This window comes from Amaranthus tricolor, chromosome 10 (genome assembly GCF_026212465.1).
Source record: "Amaranthus tricolor cultivar Red isolate AtriRed21 chromosome 10, ASM2621246v1, whole genome shotgun sequence".
NCBI classification, from domain to species: Eukaryota; Viridiplantae; Streptophyta; class Magnoliopsida; order Caryophyllales; family Amaranthaceae; genus Amaranthus; species Amaranthus tricolor.
Window position 1 is genome coordinate 2079717 of NC_080056.1, and position 24619 is coordinate 2104335.

Below are 24619 nucleotides of genomic sequence, written 5' to 3' on the forward strand. Positions count from 1 at the left end.
TTTACACCTAATACCTTTTTTTTTAACTTTTAAGTTAATTATTTAAGTCAACTGTTCTAAAAATATTTATTAAATACTTATTGCTAGTTATTTATTATAGGAAAAGTGGATCCAAAAATCTTAGGTTAGTGAAAAAGCTAATCATAATAATTAACTTTTTGTTGACTAAAATAGAATTTATTTCTGATTTTAAAATTATTTACCAAAAATATATCTTACTATTATTTAACTAAAAACATCAAAATCTAAAACTAAAAAACCCCATTATTCAACCACATCCATTAATAAAAGTCAAATATTAAAAAAGTACCTTTCAAATAGTAGATGATGCACAATTGTTAGATCCAACCTATTGACAACTTAACAAGATCATCACCACCAGTCCATCACAAGACTATCATTTTATACAATCATTTTATAAGGTTAGTCTCTTGAGAAACGTATCTCAAGTCCAATTAATTAGAGATTAATGCCTACTTACCTTATTCTTAATGCCTACTTATATTATCCTTATTGCTTACTTACTGTATCCTTAATGCCTATTTTCAATATCTTAAATGTCTACTTATATTATTCTTAATACCTACTTATAATATTTTACAAAATATATAATGAACCGGCCGAATTAGAAATAATCTTTCGAAGAGACCATCTCTCACAAGAATTTGTGATCATTTTACCATAGATTTCAGTATCCTATAGAAAAATTCTACAGTGATTAATTAAAGTTTGTATTTGCTAAAATTTTAGTATAAAATTTTATAGAAGCAATATAATACTTTATTTATTTATATTATAAAATTTATCTATATTTAAAAATAAAAGCGTAAATCAACACTTTTAGTTAAAAGTATGTAATTATTGATTCTAAAAAGAACCACTATAAAATCTCATTTCGCGCCGATGTAACAAGTCAATCATTTTTCACAAACCATTATAAATAGCACATCACTTCATCAATATTTTTAATGGACATAAACACATAACAAAACCGTACAACAAAAATACAATCAAATACATATACACTCCTTGCACAAAAGGATTGAAGATTTGTTTGATTGCTTAGAATACATAACTATATTGAAAAGAATGGCATCTTAAAAGAACCTATAAAACAAATGGAATAATTAAAGAGATACAAAAATGACTCTTCTGGCCGACTAATCCCAAAAGCAACATTCATATTAACAGCCAACAGACACCAAACCAACCTGAAGGTTATCGTACAAAAAAGAAGAAAAACAAGCAAACCAAGTTGAATGTACTGAGTGACTCACGTATTTTACTCGCAGCTTAATGCAGATGATGTTGAAGAACTTTGCGTTGAGGAAATGTAGACAAGAAGTCGAGAATTTGAATCTAAAACAGATCGAACTTCTTTTTCTGCATGTCTTGTTTCCATCTGGGAAGTTTGTAAAACTCTTCCTTTGTTGCATCGAAAATAGACAGGAATTCTTCATCGGATAGATAAGCCTAAAGCGATGAAACCATGAGTATGATATTTGAAGTCGAAGCAACGAACAATTATTTTATTTAATTAGTAATCTCACAAATGGACCAACCTCTCTGCGCTTGAAATCGATTCCTGTGACAGGATTTTCAGATTTGGCTCTCAATTGCTCGTAACTGAATGTGCTTTGTGTACTTCCAGAACCGGTCAATTCCTGTTGTTCAGCGTCATCTTTGGACACTGATTCCTCACCATTGCTCACAAATTCAGGCTCTACACTTGCTGTTTCTTGAGCTTCAGTAGCTTCACTTTGAGAGTCTTCGACCACCTCTGGAGCAGAGCTTTCTATCTCTTTATTAGCTGTAAAAACGTACAAATCATTATGAAGTATTTTATATATATCCCCATAAAAAGTAAATAGAATGCAGCTATACCAAGAATACATTGACGCACAGGAAACGCATGGAAATCAAATTTAAGGGAAAAATAATAATTTCCTTCCATAAGCATTTAACCCCCAAGTCTGGCCATGGTGATCAAACGGGAATGACTTGTGGTAATGGAATGTTCTTATGGTTGCCAAAGCATACCATAGTTAGAAAGACAAAATATAGAGGGTATATGGAGGTGCCTTCTAGAACTCCTTTCTCTCCTCTCCCATCACCTATATACGAGTATGACTAATAATTTTTTCTTTTAAATTCATTATTTACCTTTACCAGTTTACTCACTATCCCCTCCCCTGGCTCAAATCCCTTCAAACAACAAACAAGCCTCAGCAATAGTGTCAAAAATGATTATTAATTCTCTTGAGATATTTAAATGTCAGTAATCAAGTGTGTCCCTCCTTGGTCAAGCATTCTTAAACTTTTACTAACAAGTCAAGCTTAAAAAAGAGCCTCATAATCAAGCCAATTATTTCTAACAGTAGCTCCCTTCAATCCAACCCTGTCGGCTAGCCAAAGTTGTTTCACTTACTAAAGAGCTCACTAGTCCACAGACCAAATTTTGATGACGGACTTGAGCTTAATCCTAATTCTTTTGCAGTTTTTCACGCTCGATAAATGAATTTTCAGCTGCTACATCAACCAATAAGGTGATGACCCAAGCTTGATCAAGAATATGGCATAATCAGTCAATTTACATTTATCTCAGATAAGCAGTAGCTCATTTCCATACCATAGAACCTGTACCCAAGCTTGTGTTGATAAATTCACCTTAAACAAATCCTTTTAAGATTTACGGTGACTTAAACAATAGTTTTGTACATAGAAAATACATGAGCAGGTCATTAGGCTAGAGTTGATCAAAAGGCACATTTAGACAGCTCAGTATGTAACCTGAAGTTGGCAGCATCTGGAGAGGTTAAGAGGTAAACTTTCTTGAGACTAGTTTTGTGGTAGTTCCTCAAAGACATATATACAGTATTTCTTAATCGACAACTGCACACTCACTCGCAAAACCCCAAATATAAGAACAGAAGACGGTAAACTTACCAGAAGGGGTACCGTCTGCTGGTGGTGAAGGACTTCTAACAGATCGGGCAGGCGATGCATCAGGTGTCTTTTCTGCAGTAAGGGCCGATGAAAGCGCAGCCAATGCAGCAGCCCTCTGTGATCCCTGACCAGTGTTAACTGGCCTTGGAGCAGTGACTGCAGCAGGCTGGTTTTCAGGCGATGAGTTCAAGGCAGTTGACAAAGCAGCTAAAGCAGCTGCACGTTGTGTTGCACCCCCCTGATTAGACCCATTTGACCTCTGTTGTAAGTTATAACAAGGGTTGCAGACATCACATCAGTAAAATACTAAAGAAATATGAGTCACAGATATACACTGCATATAAAGGGAGGAAGGGTCGGGGATATAAAGGAAACCCATTACTTCATAATTCATACAAACATACTTTTAATATATGGAAGCATGATTGATATATTATAGTTCCTCCATTAATTAGCCACACTTTCCAAAAAAAGGTGTTTCCAAAATAGAGCAACACCTCGTCTTTAGACTAAACTTCACTAAAATCCGCGTGACACCCCTTCTATCCCATTTGCCTATTAAATCTCCAAATGACATCCTTTTTGAGCTATAACCACTGTCAGAAAGTGCATTTGTGAGTAGTGACAGATACATTAGTTATTAGTTGTCACTCGAAAAAGGAAATATGAATCTTCTAGTCTCTCACTAAAAAACCAGGAACCTTTTATTTTCCTTCCCTCTTTAGGACAGTTTATTCAATATCACATACAGAGTAAAATGGATGAAAGAAAGGATGAATAAGTACTCACATCTGAAGCACTGGACTTCTCTCCAGAAGAGGGGTTAAAGGCATTTGACAAGGCTGCCAAAGCAGATGCTCTCTGTGTTGCTCCGCCATTAGATCTACTTGGGGTCTGAAAATCATAACACAAAACCATCAGGCATACATTCCCATAAGAAAAATCATAAAAAGATAGAACTCATCTCCAATTCCCCACAAAGAAAAAAGCATGAGCAGAATCCGGATAGAGGGAGACAAGAAAGAAGTAATTGCAGATAAAGCCCTCATTTTCTATTATCAGGAACAAGAAAATACCACCACAAAATGATGCAAAGAAAATGTAACAATGGTAAACTTGTTCTGATTGATCCAAGAAATGTGGAACATGGTGTACAAATTTGTATACAACATTTCTTTACCCCAATCTTATTGAGTGGCTCCTCTCTAAACAAAGTTTAAGGGGGACGCAACCTTACTCTTATAATATCAAAGAGGTTTCTGATTGACCCTTGATAAAAACATCCTTTGGAATTTTACATAATTTAAGGGGACATGATTTAGTGAGCCATTTTATTAGTCCATTATAAGCCTAAACCAAAGAACTATAACTCTTTGGCTCCATCAATAATAGACAGGTTTAAAACTTGGTCAACTAACAAAATTTTCAGCACAGTAGAGTAGAGCATCGTCCTAGCATTACAAGTTTTTTAAGTTGTACATATGTTTATAGATAGTGAAGGATGTTAAGATCTACCTAGAGCAATCAACAATGATTTGAAGATTCTATAAACATTCCATGCCGGCAAAATTAGAGTTCTACTGTTAGGGTCTCACGTTTCTATCATTTGAGTGTGGAAATATACTGAAAAGAGCATCACATAGATTCCATTGAACAACTTGCAAAAGAGGAAAACAAGTGATAATTTATGGCTAATTTTGTGTTCTATTAGAGATTCATTTGATTTTCCATCCTTGTTGCATCAAATTTGGAACTTCAACTGACTAATTACATAAAAAAAAAAAGAATATAATTTCTTCCTTTTGAATCTACAATTTCATAAGTTCCTTCTTTTTCAAAAATAAAAATGAAAGGCAGACAGTCTAGGTAAGAAATCAATAGAACTCTCCAATCAAAAGTTCCCAAAACACTCTTAAAGTTTACATGCTAAATGGATATAATTTAGGAAAAATTACCTAAAATAATCCAACTTTTTCATGATTTTCCTACAATAATCCCACTTATTGATTAACCATGAATAATTCCAACTTTGGGGTATTTTCCTAGAGTAAACCCAGTAACTGGATGACTTGCTATAGCAAGTTTTTTTTCTAAAAAAAAAAGATAAATTAAAATAAAATGACGAAAAAAATATTAAAAAAATTTTTGATTTTTTTTATATTTCAGAAATTTTATGTAGATTTTCAAATTTTTTTTATGTAGATTTTCAAATTTTTTTCTCTAATTTTACATTAATTTTTAGTTTAATTTTTTGGAAAATTACCTGCTATAGCAGGTAATCGGATTACCCAACTTTACTCTAGGCAAATACCCCTTAAAGTTGGAATTATTCATGATTAATCAATAGGTGAGATTATTATAGGAAAATCATGAAAAGGTAGGATTATTCTAGGTAATTTTTCCTATTATTAACACATTACAAAATAAGATTGTAATTTTATACTTCTTTTGCAATAAAAAGAGGCACACAACACAAGCAGTGATTTTTGTACTATATAACATTACAAACAGAGGACATGAAAATTTTCACATGGTATTACTATGCATATGAATCAAGAACCATTCATTTGGAAGGCCGATTTCAGCACTGGATGCAACAGACACTGAGACCATGTCCTCCACTTTCAATTTGAATAATCAACGAATTTTCAATCAGCGAGCTTTTGTCAAAACTACAGCCGCCCTCTCAAATGAAGTATAAACTTTAACGAAGGTATAATAAGATGGATAATGTCAAGAACTCCTATCTTGCCTCTTGAAAAGAGGAAAATTTTTCAAACAAGAATGACATGTAGATGTCTCTCTTATCTTCAAGACAGAAATTCTCCTCTCATATCCCAAATAGTGGCACGGCAAACACAAAACTCGTAGTTAAGCATGATTCACCTCCTTTGAAATAGCAATTGCTAAGCCTATGAGCAATAAACAAATGGATGATATTTGTCTATACTACACAGATTTTAACAGAAATACAACAGATACCCTTAACAGAGTAACTCAACTTTTCTCCTTTCAAACGAGCAGCATAAGTCCAATAATCTAATCTGCGTGGAAGCTTTCATGCAAAAGAAAGATTTAAAGAAGCAGAAAACGACCAGAGGCTGGAGCATAGAGCAGCTATTAAAAGAAAAATAAGTAACTACAGGAGAAAGAAATAAACAAAAATTTTCTAGACAGGCTAGGTCCATAATTCATCTTATGAGTACTTGGACTTACCTCATATACATAATAGGAAGAAAATTAAAAGTATATTGAAATGAAAAAGAAAAATGGTACAGGGAAATTTATTGAAGGGAGAAATTTCTCTCTATACAATAAGTCATGATGTGTTCATAACTTAGCAATTGAAAAAACTAACACCTACAAGTACCTAAAAAACTAAAGCATATATATAAAAAAGCAATTCAAAAAGTACCTCTGCAGAATGGCCTGCACCAAATAGTAGCATGACCTTCTTCTGAAATGAGTTCCCTTGCACCTGTCACCAAACGATTAAAAAAGAGGAAATCACACACACACATTCTAACATGCAGATCATAGCTACAAAAAACATTGGGGTGAAACAAATAAGAAGGGGGCTTAAAATAAGAAGGATAAAAAGCATGATACACCCTTGATTTCAATAAGATCAAAAAATCTCAGGTCCATATGGAGCAAGAAAAGCTTAAATTGTTAGAGGCACTGTTATAAAAAAGGGTATTTTTGAGAAAAGTTCTTAAATTTAACATAGTAAACCTTTTTAATACATAGTAACCAGAATTTAAGTTTCCGTTTTATTAGATACACATACAAAAATTATTTAACTAAAAACCAGAGCCAAAAGAAGGGATTGGCTGCTACAAATTGACCACAAAAAGATTTGAAAATTAGTTCAAGTCATTACATGACCACATAACTTGCACAAATCACCAGTTAGACATAGTTCATGATCTAAATTGCTAATTTCATCAAAAAAAATACATTATGAAAGCTAATGAACTAAAAGGCAATGCTCCAAGAAACTTGAAAGCTATTTAATTCTCCAGCTTAATAAACTGAAAAAGTTTCCATACTTTATTTTTGCTACAAGAAAATAACCTTTTAAGCTTATAATGCCATCATGATCTCGTTCACAATTGATAATAATAAGCTCGCAAACATTTTTTGAAAAGCTAAGCTTGATTAAATCCTGTAAGACCACTGTACAACTAGGTTTTAAATTGTGATTGCAGCTAACAATTCACATTTACGAACCTTATGTTAGTGCAGTATTCTCATCGATTAGCAGGAAATGATTTTTACATAGTTAACAGAACCAAATCACCCTTTCATCAGCTATGTTATCCTAGTTTTCTGTTGATCTTATTGACCAATTATGTATTGTCTTTTAGGAGCTTGAAAATACATCACTTGATGGTCAAAATTTTTAAAACATGTCTCTATAATGGAAAATGCACTTCTTAAGCCCACAAAAATGACACATATATTTTAGATCAAAAGTTTAAAAAAGGGCATCAATTCCTGCTACCCCCCTGGCACTGGATGTCAAGTAGCAAATATGGCTGAAAAGTGAAGTTACAAAACTGAGAAAGGTCTTGTGAATGAAAAGTAGTGTGAACAAATGACACTATCATACTATTTTACTTGGATTTGGTTACTTGTGTCTGACTCAACTCACTCAAGTATGTGTCCAAGTGTCCAAATTGGCTCTTTTGTAAAAAGGTGCCAAAGAATCATATTAATGTAGGAGTATCAAAAATACAATATGAGTACTGAGAGGTGAAATGAGAAGTCTAAGCAACTTATATATCGTAGTAATAATCTGTAAAAAGAATAGTACAAGAAATGACATGGTTTTATTGGTTATATCACCATATTGCTAATAGGTCAACTACAAGAATTTTCAGAACTAGAAGTCAAAAAAGACAAAATTTTAAAAATATATTTTTTCTTTTTCTTTCTCTCACCTCAATCAGGGGTTTATTCGTCTTTTCACTTCCAAATATCTTATTTGTTTTGCTTGGTATTCTTAATTGTAATTTTCAAAACTCAAAGCTTCCGGCCAACATAGAATACTTTCATAAAATCCCATTTTCTCGTCATGAGATCATTATCCCATGGACATAGATGTTATCAAGCTCAAACACACTCATCAGTCATCACCAACCATCACAATATATTGTTACAATTACGTCCATAACATTCCTCTTAAATGGGTGAGCTTAATAAAGCCCCTCTTATGTCTTACCATGTGTAGAATGATAATACCTTAACATACTTCTTCTTTTCATTGTGATAAAAGCTTCACCTAATTATTTGATCGATGTAATGCATTTTTTTGCAGCTACACAACTTTGAATTTAACATAACCAGCCTCTAGTAGCACCCTAAGTTACACATATATGCATGTTCATGCATTATATGAGGTAAAAGTGCACTTACAATTCCTTTGGCTGGCTCCCAAGAGAAGTAAGTCGTGAAGAAGCATGGTTCATTTCCTTCAGTGATTCTGTACAGAGGGATCTTCGGAGAAAGCCCTTCTAATGAACCAGCCAATTGTATGTAGTTCTGCAAAAGAATGAGTAAATAATGAAATGCCACAAAAATATACAGAATTCAACCATATGTTTGCCATTGAGTACCTGGCCAATGTCAAAAGCTGTCTGCTTTTCTTTGGGGTCAACTGACTGACCAACCCACACAAAAATTTCAACATGGGTGTCAAGTATCATCATATCCTCTGTCAATAGATCATCTTGTGTAAAATTGTAAATTTCTTCAACCTGCAATTGTCAAACATGATCCAAAAAACTTCTTGATACTCGTATGCACTTACAAGACCAGAAATTTGCACTGGGATTTAAATCGACACACCTGAAACTTTCCTGCATATCCATGGCCAAAGAATTAAAGATAAAAAAAAATAGTTAGCATGGGTGCCATTTACTTCCAACTCTCAGAATAAAAAGAACTGGCATAAAAATAATTTAAATAAAAGTGAAATACATTTTGTACAAAAATTCTACCAAAGAGATGCTTTTCCCACACTCTACAATGAGTAGCTCATAAAACGTGAAGGAATAAACTCCTTACACTTCATCAATAGTCCCTCCATTTCTAAATTAATATTCTTCATAAACTTATTTTATTAGATTATTATTGTCAACAATCATTGATGCCAAAATCCTATAGTTCCCTAATATCAAAAGAATTTATCATACTGTTCCGAATCACAAATTTGTTCACATCACCAAAATAAATAACAGCTGTTAATTAGAAATTTAGCATGCAAGAGTCTAAATGAACTTAATGTATATAGAACAGCAGAATGAAAAAATAACTCTAGAGATAGAGTAGCCATCGGACCTTTTTTGAAGGAAAATGAAAACAGGTGGGGATCCCTGACAAGTTCCGGCGATGACTTTTTGCTTGAGTACGGTTGTTTCCCTCCAAGTGCAGACCAAAACACTGAATTTTCAGTTCCTTCTTTAGCATGCTTAATAGTACTTCCAGGCTGACAAGAAAAATTAGCAAAAAGCATTTATTAGCGTCGATATGCAGACAAAACTCAAAAGGTAACACTCAAAACCAGATTTGGTTATAGACGGTTCTTTAAATGTTCATATCATACAGAAATCTCATGGCACCAGTGGACTTTGCCAAAGTTGGACACATTTCAAACAGATTAAAATGTTAACTTGGGTGAGCCAGGAAAAAATAAATAAAACCACCGCCGACCATTTCCTGATCCACCACATGCAGACAAAACTCAAAAGGTAACTACATACTGCCTTATTGACTAATGAGATTCCGTCCCTCGTTCGCTCAAGGATTCTTCACCAAAATCACTATTGACCAGTATTGACTATTGCTAAGACCACCGCCAACCATTTCCTGATCCACCACATGCATCCAATGACACCACAGCCAGAACGCAATGAATAAACCCACTGCCACAAGACCATTAGCTTCCACCACCAGCCCAATGTAGCCTCCATAACTACTAAAAGCCAACAATTCCCAACATCAAGCCCTGATTCGACATCACATGTGAGTACCAACCATATTCAAAATTCTAATCTCGCACCACAACAGCAGCAAAAAATTAAAAACTAGAGAAAAAAAATTCAAGACATCAAACCCATATAAAAAAAAATATCGTTTAAGTAGATCAAATTTGTCTATATCTCCAGTTCTAGAGTGTCAATAATGGAACTTAGCCAATAAAACAACTGGCAGCTATAATTGATAATAGCACTGATATTGGATATCATGATATGTCATAGATGTGGTGGTGATGAGAAGGGAACCAGGCCGATATTAATGTGGTGATGATGAGAAGAGAACCAAGCCGATACCAAATGTGGTGGACCATTAAAGATCAGATCTGTGCAATATAGATGAAGGGCATAATTGGTAGTTGATATGGGGGACTTCCCTTTTGATTCTATCAAATCTAACATAGAAGTTGATATGGAGAATTTTCCTTTTTTTTTTTTCCGAAAGTACCTCTTTCCATATTCTTTATCCCTATCCCATATCTGTACCAAATAACCCAAGATTACATCAAAGTCATCATAAGGATCAGAACCTAGGCATTTCAAAGATCATAGCAAGAAGATGGGAGTAGTTGAAACATGTACGCTGAGAATTAAGATGGATGTGTATGAGCAAATTTTATGGATAGAATGTGAAAAGAAGATATACTAAGAAAGATTGGAGTCGCAATCATTGAGGATAAGAAGAAGAATAATTGATTGTAATGATTTTTGCAAGTGTGGAATTGATAGATCAATCAGAAAATGCACCGTTAAAAAAATGGAAAGTTCGGACAAGAAGGAATTTTGAAGAGGTCCAAGGAAGCTAAAGTTGACTTGGATGGCAAAAATCTACAAGAGCCTAAGATGAGATCTTGGTTCCTGCCACCAACCCCATATTTTGGGATCACAGATTGGCAGTACTAATGTTTGCAGCTGTTGCTTTACCAAGACCTATTCTAGCACAGCCACATGAATGGTCAATCTCATTGTGATTGCCCCAACACATCACAGTTTGCATAGCAGCATAAAATCAATCCAGGTAATTTTTTCTTGGCGAAGGAATCCACTCCCCTATATCATAATATTGTCAGATAATATTCCTTCAAACCTGTACTTCTTTTATATCCTTCTAGTGTTCCACAAGCTTAAATGGTTTAGAAAAGTCATTAGAAATGTGGATCAGTTTATTTAACAGACAGAATCACTAACTTCTGTCCCTAAATATTTCTCCAATTTTTCATATTGAGTCATACCTAATTGTTTGCGCCATTTATACCTTTTCTTCACATAGTCCTACCACTTTACTCCCAAAAATTATAATTAACTGACTACACCCTCTGACTTTCCCATCAATACGCTTATACCAACTCTGAAAAAAGATACAAACACCTAAATAGGGTAGAAATAATTAGGAATTAAAAAGAAATTTGAAATTTCACACTTTTCAACTTTATGAGAGCCCCAAAATGGTTTTACAGCATGTGAGCAATAAATTAAAACTGTTCATTGAATCATCGGGTCAGGATTTGGGAAGTTTCAAGTAAGACCAATTTTGTGTGCTGTACATGCCTAATCATCAACAATTTAATTTATTTTCTGGTCATGTCATTTTTGGGCTTTGTACATGCCCAATTGAACAGCTCTAGCATTAGTGATGCACTGTCAAATGTCAATACAATTTAAATGTCTGGCATCTTCCCTCTTACACATCAAACGCCCATTCAATAATTACAACTTGTGAGCTTAATCTTCCTTTTAACCTTTGTGAAATATCATGACAACAAGCAAGCACCTAGTGAGTAAAGGGGCATGAGAATTCACACACATATCCACAAGTTCCAACTGCCATTGTCCAGTAAAGAAGATGACAGCAAAAAGGCAAACCTTCAAAAATTCAGCAACTTTAGCAGCTAATTGTTGCTGCTCAAAAGTGCTCTGATTGCCATGCCAGATGAAAATTGCAGAGCTTGATTGCAAAATAAAGCAATTATAGGAGTTCAGAGATGCTGCCACCTGAAAGCACATACATCAATAAAGGTTTCAAGTTAACTAGAAAGTTGTATCATCAGATAATCCAATCAATATAGCCAAAGACCAAAATATTAGGAATAATATTACAAAAGATGATAGATTGTGCAAATAGTAGAATGAAGTCGGATAACGAAGAACCTTCACAGGATGTAACATGTAAGGAATAAAGATTAGACCTTTAAAAGTATTATGTAAAGCATTCAAAATATAGCAAGCAGACAATTTATACCGAGTCAACTTGTTGAGCTTTATTGTTATGCAAGGAAATATCGGATATTTCTATTAATGCAACACCATCAACGGAATAACTTGCATCAGTCAACCCTTTCTCATTAACAAATTTCTTGTACCCAGAACTCAGTCCACCCTATTTAAGAAAACAGGATTAAAAAATTAATACAAAAACCTTTTAGAACAATGATGCGCTAGCCAAACTCAAGATAGGAGAAATCTATTCTCAAACAAGGTCATCATTAAAAAAATTTCACCTTTAGCACAACCATAGGCTGAAATATCGCAACAAATTGCGGTGGCTCCTTTCCTTGAAAAATGCGACCCTGCACCAGTAGACAATACTCAAAGTTCCAAACGGAAAATTAACCACAAACAAATTAGAATATGCAATCATATAAGTGAGGGAGGCATGAGTATACCAGGACAGGTCTTCCTTTAAGAGAATTACACATTGTGTTAGCCAACCTTGCTGCCATCTTCTGGTCATCCTGAACATGAGAAATGAAAAGATAAACTTCTGCTATAAGTGATGTCAAACACAAAACTATTTTCTTGAACAAAAATTGAAGAGAAAGAAAAAAAAAAAGAAGCAAACAATGATAAACAAATATGCTGTGATGCAAAACTCTTCTAACTTCTTCAGTGGGGTGGGGGGGGGGAGAGAAGGCCACCAAAACAAAATACAAAAGGCAAACACACAGAGATGTTGAAGCCGTAACGGAGAAGCACTTGCCATCAGAGTTACTTTAGGGTCAATCCAAGAACAACCGAGAAAGTACCTTTTAAGTTTGTGCAGTAGAATCTCGCAAAAGAGTGTGTACATAGTACGAGTCTGGCTCTGTCCGCGCAAGATAGAGAAGAGAGAGAGAAATATGAAAGGATATGTAAATCCCAAATCATGAATGCACAAGAGAAAGCTACATAGATATAAAACTTCCATGAAACAAAGAACAGCAAGGTCCATACTCAGTAGAGAATTGTGGACGTTATGTACCGGCAATTACACTCAAGTTTTACTTGCACCATGCTCAAAAAAGGAAAGATCAAAAGGCTCTATTACTTCTTCATACAAAGATGGTCACTCACAGATCTATCCTTTTTAGAACTCTTGCTTTGAGGTCGCATCTCTCACATGTTGTATAGCCATACTTCACTCTCCAACCTTACCTGCTCATTTGCCCTTACTGTTCATTTTAATTTACCAAAGGTCAAACATAGGACAAAAATAGAACCCCATTTGAAGATGCAAATTTGGAGGATTATACCAACGTAACTATTACCCTAGAGAAACTAGTCTCCGGAGCACCCACAACTACAACAATAGTATTATTCCACAAACACCCCACAGCTTCTGCCTGGGTGTAAAAAATCCACGCGTGTCCAAGTATCCGACTCGGTAATGCTAGAAATTATTGGGTGTGAGGAGCTTTTGCAAGTTGCAACACCTTACAAAAACTGGAAACGGGTACTGGATAGGAAATTAAGTTCATCCAAAAGCAAACTATATGGAGTTGTACATGTGCACTTCTTATTTATAGGAAGTTGCACATGACGCTTGCTACCAAGGGTCAATCAGAAATAACATCTTTGTTAATTTTATCATTAACAAGGGTAAGGTTGTGCATATCCGACCCTTCCAAACTTCACCCTAGGTGAGAGCGACTTAATGGCGTTGGGTTAATGGAATGTTTTTGTTAAAGCAAACTATAATAAACTTTTAATTACTATTGTTTTAATTATGAATGCATGAGAAGTGAGAGTGAAATATCAAGTATTTTTTAATCTAAAGAAGTAAAAGTAATAAATTATAATGGTAGGTCCATTGAGTTATTTCTAAAGCCTGATTCCTCAAAAAATTGAACTGCAGCCAGCTGTAAAAAATGTTTTTTAAAAAAGAAAAAGAACAATAACCAGCAGCACGTGAAAAAGTTGAGAAAACAATATTATAAAGAGTGAGAAAAATAAAAAGAGTGAGAAAAAAAAAAGAAAGCCTCTCTAATGGCGTATGCAATCACTTAAACCCAGATCTGCCATAGCCGAGAGCTATATCCGTGCGACGTCAGGTACAAATTGTGTCCATGTCCGTGTACACGTTGATATGGAAAGGTTTTTTCCTTGCACGAGTTACATAGAACAAAAGCTTATATTCATTGTGATTTTTTCCAATTTTTATCTGTTCAAATTTTAAAGATTATAAGTGATCTTCAATGCCAAAAATTGTGATTGGACTGATACTTGCTCTAAACATTTTGATCAATCTTTCCATTCATAACGTTTTGGATTGCCTCATCTACCAAGTAGCCACTTTTTTATTCTTACATGTCATAGAAGACTTGTATGTATGCTCCCCGTTGAGATTAAGGCTTTACCAGTTTTATGTGTTTGTGCCACAAGAGCATAGGCTTTGCATAGAGTCCAATAAGTTTCCATGATGCATAAATAAGCCAAGGGGTGGTAAACATCTTCGCATACGGGGTGGTAAACATCTTCGCATACAAAAGTAAATTTGATGGACTACAGTGGCAATACGAATAGCAGCTAATTATGCCGAATAAAGCATAAAAGCTAACAAAAGGGGAGAAAATAAGCCAGGTAATGCAAGGACAACTTACCTCTATGCTATCCTTTCCAATCCACCAGCACAAGTAGTAGTCTTCCTTTTTCTCACCAGAGTGGTAAGCATACAAAATAATGTAGCAATCACCGCTGTAAAATTTGCCAATATCCTCCTTTGGTACCGGAGTCTTGGCACTACCATTAATTCGCCACACCTTAGAAGCAGCCATAATCAATAATTTCAAACTTTCAACTAGGTTTTCCATGGCCAAGAAAATGACAAATTACTTCAAACAAAAGGGGGAAAAAGAAAAAAGAAGATATAAGAGTATACCTCAATTTTTCCACTAGCTTCAAGCAGGGGAGGAACATCCTCATTGACAGGTGCACTTCTATTCATGCCTTTGGCACCAATGCCTTGCTGCTTCAGAAAAGCTAAACGAGGATACACAACTCAAAAAATGAGTTGATTTTAAATTTAATTTAAAAATAGAATCATTCTTTACAGATGAATGTACAAAGAATACCTGCTACTTTTCCTCTGCCTTCTTCGGTACTAGGAGCTGTTGAGCCAGTTGGCCAAGAATCAAAGTGAGACTTGAAAGAATGCGTCTCATACCCTTGAATAACTCGGGTGACACGTGTTGTCTTTGGCCTATTTTGGCTGGAAAGAAAATTCTAGTACAAGAACAATAGTACAAAGTATTAAGCGTCAATAATTGAAGGGCCATTTTCTTTTATCCCTATTTATTATGGAAAAAAGGGCAATAACAACACATTGTGGGCTCTGGTATCATGTACCCCAAGTGGTGTTCATCTATGGTCCAGATTTCTCCCACCCCAGACATTGCCTTTAACATGATTTCCAGTGAAGGAATAGCTAGAAGGTCCTCTAACAACCTCACAAATGAAAAATAGAGAATGTGATGGTTAATTAAGTGAACAATACCTCTGCAGCCTGGCAGGCAGCCTTTCTGTCCTCCAATTGTGTGACACGACCAAACCAAAGAAACACCTCAACTCCAGAGTCCAACAGATAACATTTATTATTTTCCAATATCCCTTTGGAAAGTTCACCTTCCAGGGCTTGAGCTTGACCATCATTGATACTACAGTGACCATAGCAATATGTCAACAAAAGAAAAAAAATCAGTCACGAGGAGTCCTTTTAAGAATCTGCAGCGGAAAACACAATAGTTTGCATCTTTATTACAATTGCACAATGAGACGAGATCTAAGCAAACAATATAAGACTGCGTACTAGCAAAAGTTAATTTACTTGACAAAAATTCACTTAATGTTTCAATTGAAGTCAAAACAGGCAGTTCAGAAATGAATAATGACATAAAACATTGAAAGTGATTAATGGCTTGTAATGAGGATTTGGAGTTAGAATGAAGTATTTAACCTAGCTTATAGGCATTAGAAAGTGAAAATTCCATTAAAAAACACAATCTTAAGTCATAGAGTATCCTAGTTGAATAGTAACATGCCTAATTACATTGCAAACTTGCACTAAACAATTAATATCAGCAACATGAGGATCGATTACATGACTAAAACAAATCAACATAAGAAATCGTCGCCATTAGAGATTTAATTTATTCGGCTTTATCGTACTTTGATGTACTTAAAATACCAAAATCAATTATCATCTTACGTATATTTTTTCTCTTTTATTCATTATTATCTAATGTCATCTACTCCCACAAACCCAATTCTTGTCAATTTTCACTCATGTTATCCAGGTCATCTTCAGATACTCAAAGTTCCAGTTCTAAATGGTGATTTATTAGGTCTTCTAGTTACATAAACCAAACTAGCATAAATAATTTCCACTCATTTTGTATACCATATTTGTTACTCCCAACACTTTTTCTTACGTCTTCATTCTGAATTCTATTCTTTAGTGTCCACTCATCTATCTTAACATATGCTTCACAACTATCTCCACCTTATTAGGTCTTCTTGTTACATAAACCAAAGTAGCATAAATAATTTCCTCTCATTATGTATACCATATTTGTAACTCCAAAACTCTTTCTTACATCTTCATTTCGAATTCTATTCTTTAGTGTCCACTCACCCATCTTAACATATGCTTCACAACTATCTCCACCTTCTTAAACTGCACTCTTTTGAAAGCCTAACTTTCGAACATATAAGGGTTATTTGGCGGACGGGAATGGGAATTGATAGACTTTGAGATGAGACTTAAATTTGAAAGGTTCCTATGTTTTCTTTGGTAAGTAATGAAAAATAAATAAAAAATTGGTTAATAATTGATAACGGTTACAAAGTTTCCCTTAATCTCTTTAGTCTTCTTTATTTTGTTTATGGAAAATATGTCATTTCTTTCATTTCTCGAGTCTTATGCTCAAATACTACCCTTCCCCCCAATACATTTTTAGTGGAACTTTCCCTTCCTTAGTCACATTCATCATCCGTCCCTAGTTCCCAACAGGCGAGATTTTTTTCAAAACTTACCCAAAGTTCCAATCTTCATCCCAAACACCCTCTCAAAGAACCCTTCCATATAGTAGAGCTACATTTATGGTGAATCAGCTAGATTTTCCCTTTAGCTTTAGTAGCATGCCAGATTTTGGTTGCAACTCTAAAAATTGGGTCACCCAAATAAATCCTATGCTTAACATCTTGATTAACATCATAGCAAAGTGAGTCAAGATACTTGAAGCACTCACTTAGAAGAAACTCCTTTGTATCAAATTTTGTAGCATCTTCATTATGCATTATTTCAATGGGCCAAAGATTTATAATTCTTTAATTTCGGGCTATAATGAACAAAAGTAAAATAACTCATTAAAAATTATGTTCACTTCTTATTTATATGAAGTTCTATATGAAGTTTGCTACCAAGGGTGAATCGAAAACAACCTCTTTGTTACTTTTATTATTAACAAGGGTAAGGTTGCGTACATTGATCCGACCCTCTCAAACGGTCAAACCTCATCCAAGGTGGGACCCACATAGTGGCATTGGGGTAATGCAATATTGTTATTGTTGTCCGTTACGCTCCTCCGTATCAAAACAACATTTCACATACTCTGACTTAAAAATACTGAAATGACAGTTGATACACATAACGATAGTATCACCGAATAACCAACAAATACTTTACTCCAAGAAAATGACAAAATCATCAAAAAGAAACATTGTGATTTTATAAGATTGTGAGATCTTGCTTTTATTGAAACGTGAACATTTCTTGATTTCAAACTATTTAAAAATTTTGTGCCATTATAATAAATTGTTCTTAATTTGAGAGATCATTGTAACAAATAGTTCTATTTTAGTTTCAAACTTCAAGGAGGAAGCGCTCCAAATTTTTCGTGACAATCCTCTTTCCAAAGTATTGTCATCAATGGGTTGCTTTCAATTTACTGAATAGATGATGATTTTTACCCATATATTGAAACTACAGTCAACACATGTATTATCCCCATGTCCCTAATGATTACTTTCATTTTTGTTTGCCCCACTTATTTCCTTTTTTCGGCAATGGTATCTAACCAAAAATTCATTCTCTGTATTAGTACTATTATTTATTTTATCCACTTGTTTTTTTGTGTCTATTCTCGAACTACTAACTTTCAATAAGTGGTGCACTAAATTGGAAAAAATAACATACAAACAACATAAATGTACGGAACTTAAAACCACGGTCCACCACCATACACCTCTACATACACTTCCTAAAACACCAAGGAAAAGAAAGTACCTGTAAAGCTTAGCTGCCGTTTCTTCAGGAATGACTTCATCCTCACTAATAACCTTTCTACTAATTGGGGCAAAACCACCAAAGAGAACCCAGAATTCACCAGAATCAGATTCAGCTTGAAGGTTTCCATCATCTACACACAAGAATCAACACTAGAAAAGATGAAACATGCACAAAATGAATAGAGGAAAAAGGATATAAAGTTTTCTCTTACATACCAACAATGGCCACATCACATTTTCCTTCATGGTATCGATCCTTAAGAAACTGGACAACTTCCAAAGCCTTGGCCCTTTCTTGTATGTTGGAGTTCGCACCATTGAACTGATAAATCTTATCTTTTGTGTCCAAGATAAAAACATCATCATGGTTTAAAGAGGAGCGAGCAAATGGGACCTGCACACCCAAAGCACAACTTTAATTCCTATTTGTCAGCAATGTATAGTACATAGCATACACAAAAACTTCTATTTATCAAAAAAGCAGCTATTTTCATTTTATGTAATCATGCCTATGACCTGCTTCATCTTAACAGCTCGTTTTCCATGACAAATATACAGCTTTGTTTCAAATTCATCTTCCACTGGCGTCTTAAACCCAGATGCAACTCCACCCTCTAAAGGTATGATGCATGGTTTAAAATATGACACGAATTTGTCAGATTCAAAACCTTGGAGTTCCCTATGCTGCACAGCCTTCCCTCCAAGAGCTGCATCTAGCTCGACTGTTTTAATAGCAGCTGTTCCAGCTTCATCCTGTCATAAATTTAAACCAAACAGTATGTGTAACTCCACAGAGCCGAAAAGAGACTATAGATGATTAAAATGAATATCAAGATTATGACTCACCTGGCTAGTATCCTTTCCAAGCCAAAAGTGAATATCATAAAGATAGGCACCTCCCCTACCAGGACTTGTCTGCAGATTACAAGTGTCACAGCTTATAAGGTAAAACATAAAATATACCCTTGTGCCTCAAGTTGACCCTTCTAAAATATTGTAGATGTACATTAATAGTGTAAAAACTAATACAAAATGGCAAAATATTGTCTCTCCCCAAAAAGGATTCAAGAAAAGTCCGTAATAGTTACATTAGCAGATATAGAGAATAATTAAAATGATCATGTCTGTTCAAACTTCATCCTTTACCAACAAGCATATTTTATTCTGCAATCTAATAAGAGCTACTCAAGCAAATGGGGTGGCATCAGTAAGTCACTGAAAGGAATGAGCACTGCAGTAAAATTAAATGAGAAGCCACCAAACCTTGCAGTATAGCTCACAGTTCAGAACTCAAATAAGTCCTCTCGCCAAAAAAAAAAAAAACTGAAAAATACATTGGTTAGCTCATGTACAGCCTGACATTGAGTTCATCCTGACTGACATTGAACTTTGCTTTTATCGTCTTTTTAGCTTCAGTCGTTTGCGGCAAAGATGTTATAGCGGCTCGAAAATGTACAATAAACACAGGTGCTGACAATCATGTTCTTTGGTTCTTTTCTCTTTTTCCATGGCCTACGTTATTTTAGGTTCAAGGCCATCCTTGCTAAACAGGAACATTCCTCCTTGCCTTAATAATCAATTAATACATACTCAGCATTGGCCCAGAGATAAAGGAGTCACGCAAAAGAAAAAGGAAGCCTACTTCAATTTTTTGTATATTATCCATTTCTTCTTTTTATATTCAAGGAAGAAAGAATCCCCCTATTGGCAAGAGAAATAGAGGGAATTAATCTTTTTGTACGTGGTGAGAATCGAACCTCTATCCACCTTAGGGTGGAAGGATAGGACTTCAACACTATGTCAACCCATGGTTCTTGTATAGCATCAAAATCTTTGTCTTATGCTTTTCCTCTACAAATTCTAATTTCAAACAGAATATAATATTGAAAGAAACAGAATTTTCAAATGTGACAGGTCAATTTATAGGTGAGATGGAGAAAGGTAACAGCAAGAACAAGAAAATATAGGAAATTTTTAAATGTTTATAGAGGGCAGAGGCACATAGCATTTCCAATAAATTTGATACAAACAACCAATGATATGAACCCTACACCCAGCAGAGAAAAATCAGGAACTCTTGCCAAAAAGAAGTTCCAAATTAACAATCAGGCATCACTTGTTCTTCAAGCATGCTCAATACATCAGATACTAGTGTCAGACCTTTCTTTTCTTGCAAAAATATCATAATCCCTTATCATATGAGGAATTACAAATAGAAATCAGATGAGACGGTTTGGAAATATTCACATCATGGACCAATGGATTTTAAAGTTCATAATGGGAACTTAAAGGTATTCTTGAGGAACTCATGAAGTTAAAGATCATGATAACTGTGAAAAGGTGAGGGATCAAAAAATTTCTTAACATCTTAGTCAATTTTAGCTCCAACCATCATTACATAAACAGGAAAATCAACATTTAAAGGATTGTCACAAGAACCTAGATTGATCAACACCAAAACCCATCCTCTGTCCCATTAACACTGAGAGCAACCAATTACACAATAACTGCTTTAAAAAGTATCTTATAGTAAACCTGCATTTCATCCTAATTACAAACAGATCCAAACCTGAGAAGACCATGCCGTAGCACACAATATTAACCATCAACAAAAGTGATACCAGAAATAGTGTGGGACACCAAAAGCCTATAAAGCACATTTCTTTAAAAGGTAACTCTACACTTAAAATCCAGTTCAAGTGTAATAAGATAACATGAAAAATGAATAATTACAAGTCAACCTAAAAATAGCAATAATAAATATTAAATTATACCTGTAAGATAATGTAAGAGTCTCCGGTGTAGAATTTACCATAGTCGGATTTGGGCAATGGTACAGGTAGGAAGTTCTCAATTCTCCATATTTCAGTTCCTCTACATGGAGTTAAGACTCAAATAGGTCGTCGTAAGAATGAGAATTAAAAGCTAAAATGTGAACAAAGCACTTTGAAAAATAACATGGTTTCGGCCATTGTGCAAAAACAAGGTCACATCATATCACATCAATCGCATACAGGTTTTCAAAAAAAAAAATGAATCAATATATCCTATGTTGTAAAGGTTTTCATAAAAAATCAACTAATATTTCCTGCGTTGTAAAGATGTAAAAAAATCGTGAAAGAGAGGTGTTACCCTCACTCAAGGATCACAAAATAGGGTTTAAGTGAAGGTTTGTGTTGTATCTTAGTGTAGGAACCAAATATGCAATTTAGTAATAAATAAAAATACTAAAGAAATAATCAAGACAAAGATTTAAAGTGGTTCATCAATCTTGGGCTACATCCACCATCTAGCCTAGGATTAATATTAATGTGTTTAAAAAAGAAATACAAACTTGAAGGAATTACAATGGAGAATAAGTGTAAGGGAAGAGAGTAGCTAATTAGGGAGTATACTTGAGCAAGTAAGGTAGCTCCCTATAATGAGACTTTGGTACTCTCACACTAGCATATATGTGTGTATTTATAGAGTAAGAGGGAGTAAGTAAGGGGCAGCATTATAATACAAACAGAAAGGGCAGCAGTTAGCAGCACACTCGAGACAGAAGCAGGCAGTATGTGGCTTCACCCTTTGGTTCGACCCCTGGCTTGACTGAGTCCAGGTCCAGCGGGCTGCAGGAGGGTGAAAAACAGCATTCTGTTTTTTGCCTTTCCTCTTCCATGTAATCCCACGGTCTCCTATGCTCTTACACTTTGCATTTGAGCTGATTTCTTGCACTTAAACCCATCACATGTCAAAGATACACTACCAATAGTACATTGTACTATTTGATTCCCAACAAACCAATCACAAATGTGGTACTTTGTCCTCTTCTATCTTAGCACTAACATGCATGATTAAGACTCATAATATTGTCCTAATTACTTGGTGACCCAAGTCACCAATAACCTAACAACTCGCATTTTAAGCCGTTTTGGGGATATCTCATGCTTTCGATAGACAATAGCGTTACATTATTACATCACTCCCTTACCCGTATCATTGTGTCTGACTGTCCAAAACAGTGATCACGACAGTTGTTGCATTTTTTCACTAGGGTTTTGACTAGTACAATTCGAATCCCTATCAACTAGAAAAATTAGTTACATAATAACAACTCAGCTTAGTTCCCACAAATGATATTAGAATGGGATATCCACAAAATTATCCTTTCAATAGAATCACAGAAGTGAATATTTAGACAACGAAATGCATTGGAGACTATCTAATTATTATAAAAATAACTATTAGTTTTACTTCCAGAATCCAGAGGCCAAATTAGAACCAAATTTGACACCATGGCAAATGAAAAATATTGAACTTAATTAAAGAGCACTTCAATAATCAATAAAGTAAGAAAAAGATACAGTTTCTGTCCAGCTCCTTGGAAAGCAGGGTCCAAAGCCTTTGTAGAGCTAGACATTGCGAGTTGTCTTAGTCAACGTGTTGATAAAAGGAAGCAGACAAATTTCTCTCACTCTGAAGTTTTGAATGGTAACAGCAAGGCAAAAAAACACTGCAGAAACAGCAAAAAAAATTGATTTACAGACAATAAAAAAACAAGAGAAAGCTCAAGACAAACACATAATAACATACCCTTCCCTCATTGTGTCATTCTTTCAAATAATTAGATACGACACTGACTTCAAACAACAATCAGTTTTTCCCACCTAAAAATAAAATTCAAATTTCCACTAGCTATTAAGAATCAAATCATTTTAGCTGCAATTCAGATGTAAATTAAAAAATAAAATACTCCTATTGGCTATTAACAATCGAACAACTCCCTCCTTTACTACTAATCTTTAGGATTTCTGCTTCTATCCAATCTATACTTTAGTTCTATTTTACTAAAATGTTTCTCCCGTTCCTATATTCTACTGCTACAGTAACAGTAAAAGAACACTAGGTAACAGAGGGAATACTAAGCAATCAAAAAAACGCTTACTAGATTATCTCTTGTATAAAAATATCACAAACAGCCCCAATCAATTGCCATTTGTACCAGAATCCTAGTATACAATAAATCAAAGAAAAGGTTTTGACTTGAAATACTTGATCACATTTCAAAAAGCAGCTAATTACATGAAATTCCATTAACACAATCATGCAAAAACATATAATTTATTTAACAACTCAAACGAAAATGATCAAAAAAAGCCAATAAAACTAAACACATCAAATTCCATATACACAACACCTAAAATCATGCAGAAACATATAATTCAGCTAACAAATCAAACGAAAATGATTAAAAACGGCAAAATCATACAAATTATAACCTCGGATCAACCAGAAATAACTGAAATCAATCAGCAATCAATAAAAACAAAATCAATTAAAAAAATAATCATTAAGATCTAATTAAAAAATGGAATTGATGCAAAACGAACAAAACAAACCTGAATCAAATAAACAATCAAGGTCCCCGAAAAATTGATGATGGTGACGATCAGAGAACGATATAATGAACAATTTTAGCACAAAAAACGAAGCAAGTGAGAGAGAAAAAAGAAAAAGGGGGAAAATGGCTTTGGAGCTGGCAATACAGAAGAATTGTGGGGAAAATAAACGTCCCACAAGGAAGGAAGAAAGAATAATACTCCCTCCGAACCAATTTAGTTGTCCCATTTACTTGGACACGATCATTAAGGATGGCGTGGGGTTCATTAAAAAGAGTAAGTAGTGAAAGATAGTTGGGGCTATATTCGTAATTACTTGTGTGAACTAAGAATATTTAGGTAAAAAAGATTGATAAAAATAGAAATGGGACAACTAAAATTACTTTGCCAAGTAAGGAAATGAGACAACTAAATTGGTTCGAAGTGAGTATTTTTTATTTTTTAATTAATTAATTTGAAGGATTTTTAAAAAAATTTGATGATTTAAATTTGGAAATTATATAAATATTTGATGTTGAAAATGGAGGACTGGAGGAGAGAAATAAATTTAGGGATGAAGAAATGGAAAAAAAGGTAAGTTGATGATGATTAGGGCTTGGTACTATAAATTAGATATTTGGTTTTTTTTTATCCATGAAAATTGAAAAGTGAAAAATCTTATATTTGGTTTTGTTCTTAATGTTTGGGGACTTTGACTTGCAAAAGTATAAA

The 24619-nt window shown here is 34.4% G+C and overlaps 1 protein-coding gene across 1 annotated transcript; it reads right to left on the reverse strand.

Annotated features, from left to right (window-relative positions):
• Positions 1 to 877: 877 nt before the first annotated feature.
• LOC130826239 (villin-3-like) lies at positions 878 to 24212 on the reverse strand. Its single transcript, XM_057691826.1, has 24 exons — positions 23909 to 24212; positions 22874 to 23022; positions 21302 to 21401; positions 19374 to 19442; positions 19044 to 19280; positions 18744 to 18921; positions 18526 to 18658; positions 15736 to 15895; positions 15314 to 15464; positions 15121 to 15221; positions 14843 to 15001; positions 12650 to 12718; positions 12485 to 12553; positions 12226 to 12363; positions 11850 to 11978; positions 9292 to 9439; positions 8800 to 8810; positions 8568 to 8708; positions 8368 to 8493; positions 6362 to 6424; positions 3736 to 3840; positions 2947 to 3205; positions 1563 to 1810; positions 878 to 1473 (listed from the first exon to the last, which is right to left on the reverse strand). The coding sequence occupies exons 2-24, from the start codon at positions 22927 to 22929 to the stop codon at positions 1360 to 1362; spliced, it is 2964 nt and encodes a 987-aa protein (XP_057547809.1). The 5' UTR covers positions 22930 to 23022; positions 23909 to 24212; the 3' UTR covers positions 878 to 1359.
• Between the last annotated feature and the right edge of the window lie 407 nt (positions 24213 to 24619).

Bases quoted from the DNA above. Each gene is read 5' to 3' on its own strand.
- LOC130826239 (XM_057691826.1), bottom strand. From the start codon at position 22,929: ATGTCTAGCTCTACAAAGGCTTTGGACCCTGCTTTCCAAGGAGCTGGA. The intron at 21,402-22,873 runs GTATCTTTTTCT...AACTCCATGTAG, and splicing joins CAAGGAGCTGGACAGAAACT to AGGAACTGAAATATGGAGAA. The intron at 18,922-19,043 runs GTCATAGGCATG...TTGGGTGTGCAG, and splicing joins GAGCTGTTAAGATGAAGCAG to GTCCCATTTGCTCGCTCCTC.